The sequence below is a fragment of the Notothenia coriiceps genome, unplaced genomic scaffold (assembly GCF_000735185.1).
Source record: "Notothenia coriiceps isolate Sejong01 unplaced genomic scaffold, NC01 NC01_scaffold00034183, whole genome shotgun sequence".
NCBI classification, from domain to species: domain Eukaryota; kingdom Metazoa; phylum Chordata; class Actinopteri; order Perciformes; family Nototheniidae; genus Notothenia; species Notothenia coriiceps.
Genome location: NW_011366884.1, coordinates 76,352 through 82,938, shown reverse-complemented (window position 1 = coordinate 82,938; position 6,587 = coordinate 76,352). Strand labels below are relative to the sequence as shown.

Below are 6,587 nucleotides of genomic sequence, written 5' to 3'. Positions count from 1 at the left end.
TAATCCTCTTTTTGTAAAGCTTTTTTAGTTATTATAATATCAGACTAGGTCGCTGACTTAAATAGGGAGGGATATTTTTGGGAGTGGGAAGGCCTTTAGGTTTGTCTTTATTTAGACAGTGACTATTTTCTATGATCAGATCACACCCTTATACTTTATTTAATTCTATAAGAATCAAGGAAATTAGGATTATTGAAATCCAAAAATAAAATGTAGTCAAATTAGTAACATTGTTTAGTCTGTCATTTTCCAAACTGATTCAATAAAATATATAAAAATGTGCTATACGGCCAAAGTTTGACATTATTAAGATGGAAATACATGGGAAATGCCCTAGAAATATTATTTGTACAAAGTAAATGTATCACTATGAGTGATGTCGGTTTTCTGCTATTTTCAGATTTCAGTCAATCTTATTTTGGAATATTAATCTTTTTGTATTGCAACAGTTTCCTGTTCTCGAATAGCTGTATGACTTTGAACGTCCCCTCAGGTCTATGCAGCATTTTAGTGCCTTTAAGCTTGTTGTTTTGGTTTTATGGACCGTAACTTAACAATGTAGGTTCACTCTAACTACCATAGTGTCCAGCAGTAGCGGGCAGCTGCGTAACAAGTGACCAGACGAGGAGGAAGTACATATGATTTAATTGGGTTTTTAATCGTAGCATTAATCTGTTCATTACTTACATTCTACTATTACCAGATAGCTTGTGTCTTTCACTAAGACTTCAATAGAGGTTATTTTAATCTAAAATAATACCCCCAATAAATGGTTTGTCAATAGTATTTTTATTCTGAATCTGAATGTTCAAAGTAACCAAAGGTATTAATAATATTCTAAGGAATAACAAGTTTAATTTCTGTCTCTGAATTGTAATGAAGTAAAGAACCAGGAAATGGGAACACTCAACTAAAGTAAGATTATTTGAAAAGTATATTTGAGTAGACTTAAATAAAGGTCATTTTTTGTTGCTGGTAAAGGACCTCGGTCAGAACTGCAGACCGTGGACTTAATCCCTCTGACTCACAACAATGGCTGCCCAGCTGGCCCTAGGCTCTGGAACACTCTGCCCCTCCATGTGAGGTCGGCCCAGACCCTAGGGGTTTTTAAATCAACACTAAAGACTCACTTCTTCTCCCTGGCCTTCTAGTCAGAGCGGAGTACGACTCCTGACATTTCCCTGTCTTTGATTTTTACATTTGCTGTTTTAATTTATTATCTTCTGTTTGCTATCGCAGTAAAGTGTTTTTATAGCATGTACAGGACTTTGGCTTGACCAAAAATGACATTTAAAATGTGTCATATAAATAAAACTTGATTTGATTTGCCCTAGTTTGAGAGGCAGTTGGATAACGGGGAGCTGGTCAGTGTTTCTGGACCTCCCTCAGCACTGACCTCCAATCAGAAAAACAGATGCACCCAGTGACTCCAGCCTACAAATAGTCAACACATCATATTTGAAAAGGAGAAGGGCCCCAGTGATGGAAACATATATATCCTACATGTTTCCATTAAATATCATATATTTGCATTGTTACTTTTTTGGTTTAAAAAAAGCCATCCCTATGACTTTTGGCTTAAACACTGTAATCAATGTATCCTCATAGTACTTATGATAACGTCTGAGAAATGTGTACGTTTGTGTTTTCTTATAAAAGTCCAAGACAAAGCGATAATTTTTCCATCCCATAGCGCCTGCACCATGGCCTGCACTGCAAACGGTTTAGACAACAATAACTTGGTAAACTAAACATTTGATGTTATAAGTTTCCTTTTGTAGAATAATTAGGGATTCCTGGAAGTCCATTAGTCACTTTCTTGTTATTGCTACCAAAATCAGTTTGGTATAGCTGGAAATAATGTCAATGACAGCAGTGAGCAAAGTAAAGTGAAACCAGAACAATAAGCTGAAATATTCTGAAACGCTCTGTAGAAAATGTGGTGTGGTAGTTACCCTCTCTTGCCATTACAAGCAACCTCTTTTGGCATACACACATCAGATGATCCATCAATATAGATTAAATCAGCTTTAAGACTGAGAATATATCTAATAAAAAGTAGCCTTTATACACTGTGAAAAGGTTGAAGAATAAAAGGTTCACAACTGGAGATTCAAAATGCATTGCAAGAGCTCAAACAATCAGACTTATTATTTACTTATGCTTTGCCTTGACGTTAGAAATAAAGCAGGTGTAAGGCACTTCGGGTATTGCCTTCACTTGCAGGTTGTTGCAGACAAGTAGTAGGCCTGCTTTTCACTACTAATAATTATGATGACTAAAAATGTGCCTCCTCGATTTTCTAGGATTTCATTCATGAACATCTCCTCAGCTTTTAGACAACATACATACCTAGCTTAAATGCCTCGTATGTCACCCAACTAATGTTGAAGTTAGACATACAACAACCCTCATCACCTTATTTCCCCTTTCAACCCTATTATATTATATTTTCAAGATGTATGCTTTTGTCTGATCTGATCTGTGTATGGAATGATGGAAATTGCTGTTTCAGGAGATTGAATTAGATTATTTATTCTCTCTCGCCTTCCTCTGTCTCTACTTTTCCTCTGTCTTTACCTACTACTTTACCCACCTACAGCTGTAAGTAAATTCTAGTACAGGAGAATCAGGATGAAAAGATGGCAGCCATGCTGTTACCAACGGGTCCTGATGGCTTGCGGCGGTTCACTCGCGAATCCTTGGCTGCGCTGGAGCAGCGGATTGCGGAGGAGCAGGCCAAGAACGTCAAGGCTTGCCCCGAGGCTCACAGGAACGCAGAGCCCCCCAAACCCAGGGCTGACCTGGAGGCAGGCAAGCAGCTGCCGCGCATCTTCGGGGAAATCCCGAAAGAACTCATCGGGGTGCCACTGGAAGACATTGATCCGTTTTACTACAAGAACAAGAGGGTGAGTGCTTCTGTGTTTGTCTGTGTGTGGGCGTTAACTAAAACTCTGCAGCAAGTCTAGAACATTTTCCTCAAACAAATTCCCTCAATAATCTTTGTTTAATGAATGTGATTATATATAAATAAGAGAAGCTGAAACTGAATTTTGAACCATCTGATCTTAAAGAAGAAATGGCTTGATTATGATTTATTCTACAATACATATACTTTAAAGGAGTTTGTGGAGAGATATGCCACATTTTATGGTATTTCAACAGACATCGGACTAGGTTCATGAAAAGGTTCAGAAAAAACAGTTTCAATGTACATATGGACACCTGACAGACTTGAAATATGTTGTACCATAATTCTACGACTTCTTCCTGTGAATGTCTTGATAGGTTTACATTTCAACCATTCACTTACATTAATGTCAATGATGCTTCTATACGACTAATAGACATTCCTGCATGTTAAATTGTCCACAAAACCTCTCTTCCCCGAGATAAGACGAGAGCGACTGCGTCTTTTGTGAAATGCAGAAATAGGATTAACAAGTTTTGATTTGCAGAGTCGGTAGATAAGGCTTCTGCCCATTAATGGGCCGCTTATGAACAGATGAAAAAATAAAACGTGGCAGTTATTCTCATGGTCTCTTTGTTTTGGCATGTGATGCGCTACTGGATGGGAGGATTATCCAAAGGCGGACATATATTTAAATAAAAGCCACATCTGTTGGGGAAAGGTTCAGCCCACTTTGTAGTTGCCTCCATTATCTGACCCGGCCTCTCTGGCTGCATGTTGCTGCAACTCGCTGCTTTCTTGAAGGCAGGATAGTGGGGGTTAACACAGATGGTAGACTGAGTGGTAGACTGTAGACAGAGCTACGCCATAATCTGCTGGAGGGTTAAGAAGATGGCTTACCTCTGCAGAACGGAAGAAAAAGGAATGTAATTTGAAATGTATTGACTTTCTGTTTTTTTGTTTCTGTTTTCTTTGCAGACTTTTATAGTACTTAACAAAGGGAAGGTCATCTTCAGATTCAGTGCCACGTCTGCAGTTTACATATTTAGTCCATTTCACTTCATAAGAACACTCGCCATCAAAGTTTTAGTCCATTCATATCCTTTTTTTATATCGCACAGAGCATGTGTGTCTTCCTGCCATGGACATGTTGAAAAAAATCATGTAACTGTGTATACTGGTGCTGGTATTGGCTTAATAATAATAATAATCATTATATGCTGTAAAAAGTCCATACCTTTAATGTCATACTCGCAGATAAGCCAATTTCTAATATTTACTGATTTCCCCCCTAAGGTCTCATTGGATTTTCCCATTTTTGAAACAGCTTTGTAATGGTCCTCTACGGCCTTGCAAAACAAATCCCCTCATATCCCTCTTTTAATCTCTGAAATGAAATAAGAGCAAGGAGATTTTACATCATGTGACGGCAGCCTATTAGTTCTCAGACAGCCGATTCGTCCTTTACATGCTGGAAGGAATGTTCCCTCTGGATCTCCTCTATGTTACAGATGAGAAAAACATCTATCGATGAAATCATATAACATCTAACAACCTTTATTGATTCCTTGTGTAACTGACATCATTATGCTCTCTACATTTAAAGAGCTGTATTGGGATTTTTAAATATAATATAATATTTAGATTATTTAAAGAAACTCAAACTACATTTCATAAGAATATTCTTAGGACTTTCTAATTATTTTACCATGAAGATTTTTTAATGATTTTCAAGATAGTACATTCTTTGTTATTGTTTATCTTCCCATCAAACCAAGGATAATATGACTCACCAGATGTAATGTTAAATGGAATTTGCTTAAATTTTCCATAATCTGCATCTAGTTTTAATATCCCTGGCACACACACAGGGATGGTTTATCCTAATGGGTATATTTTATAGGATTACAATACATATTATATGATACGTTATTGGTATACCATAAAAAGCTTATTTTACTGTATGTCACTTATTCACAATACACTTTCCTTAACTTCTTTCCACGTTGTTCAGCTTGTTCATAATGTTCACTATACTGACCAACTGTTGCTTCATGGCCATGTCTGACCCGGCACCATGGACCAAGCACCTGGAGTAAGTACACACAGTATTTAGGATTATATATATTTAAAAACGATTCAAACGTTGTGAAATGTGTTCTAATGTGTAGCTCTGCTGGGGTTTGTTTTGTCAGTGATGATTGCAGAGTCAGTTCACATGTAAGTACACGAAGCACGTAATGTTACTGCAGTAAGAACGTCCCATGGGCATGTTAAAAGAAAGCATGTGCTGGGAAATTAAACTAAAATCTTCAGAAATGTTGTGATGTGCATGATGTGGTCTTGTAATGTCATCATCAGTGGGCCAGAGGCATTTTTAGCATGTAGCATGCTATCCGCGTTGACTTAGCTAATAAAACTTTAGTCATTAAAGGGGCTTATTTTCAGAAACATCATTGTATTTTGTGCCTCTACTGCAGGGGTGGGGAACCTTTTTCCTCTCAAGGGCCATTTCAATTTTTACAACATCCTTCGAGGGCCGTACAAATTATTGAACTCAACGTCTGCTTAAAAAACTCATCAAAGCCCATTCATTTCGCCTTTCTTTCATGCTGTGCAAAGAAAAAGCAACCTCTTAATCCAGATATTTGACCATGACCCGCGCATTCATGCACAGAAAGATATGGACACAAGATGTGTGCAAATGTATTTAGTTTCATATCCATGTGGACATGATTTAAGTGTGGGGGGGGGTTTGGGGGCATACATCACCAGGAAGATTTTTTTTAAATGTTGAAGTTAAAAGCATCAATCTGGTGCACTTTGAGAGCAACATGAAGAGATCTATGGATACATCTCTCAACATCAATATGAAACAGAACTGTAAGCCGTTTTATTTGTCTTTATGGATATTTTACAAATCACTCCCCTTTCAAACTCTATTCTTGTTTATTAATAACAACTTTTTTTTACTGTCATATTAGTATTGAATACCTGTTTACTTTATTCTCTTATTTTTCTGTAACTATAATGATCATATAAAGATGTGCCTTTACCTCACTGGTTGGAGAAAAAGCTTCTTATATTCGTTAGCATAACTAGCTAACCAGATGCTAATAACAACAAAGTTATTGACTGTATGATCAGTATGACAGATGAACAGATCGCCACTGGGCTTACAACTAAAGACACAGCCACGCAGAAACTGCGGCATGTGTACGGCTCCTTATGGGTACTGCAATTTGTGAAGTCCCGGCCCGGAGCCGCGTTCTGGTGCTCTCCGTTAGAACTACACTCCTGTCAGACGAGACATATACCACGTGATGACACGTTAGGCTCGTGTTGTGTTCAAGGACCCTGAACTTGGCCAGGAAAAACAAGCTTGTTTAATTATTTTGCGGTCTAGATTTCTTGAATTTTTTTCTTTTTTGCGTGTGTTTATAAATTACCTCGANCGTTAGCGTAGCTCGCTAGTACCAGAAGCTAATGAACAATGATCTCCGGTACCGGTGCGCTCTCTCTCTCTCGCGCACACAAAATGGCTCGTTCCACACACACACACACACACACACACACACACACACACACACACACACACACACACACACACACACACACACACACACACACACACACACACACACACGACACACACGACGACTACGTACGTACTACG

The 6,587-nt window shown here is 38.1% G+C and overlaps 1 protein-coding gene across 1 annotated transcript in view; it reads left to right on the top strand.

Moving 5' to 3' along the window:
• The first annotated feature begins 2,642 nt into the window (after positions 1 to 2,642).
• The window catches only part of LOC104962026 (sodium channel protein type 4 subunit alpha-like), a 36,340-nt gene continuing 32,395 nt past the window's right edge, over positions 2,643 to 6,587 (top strand). The window contains exons 1-3 of the mRNA XM_010790412.1: positions 2,643 to 2,909; positions 3,890 to 4,008; positions 4,917 to 5,006. Of these exons, the coding sequence (XP_010788714.1) occupies positions 2,643 to 2,909; positions 3,890 to 4,008; positions 4,917 to 5,006 (476 nt within the window). The remainder of the gene's footprint in view (positions 2,910 to 3,889; positions 4,009 to 4,916; positions 5,007 to 6,587) is intronic.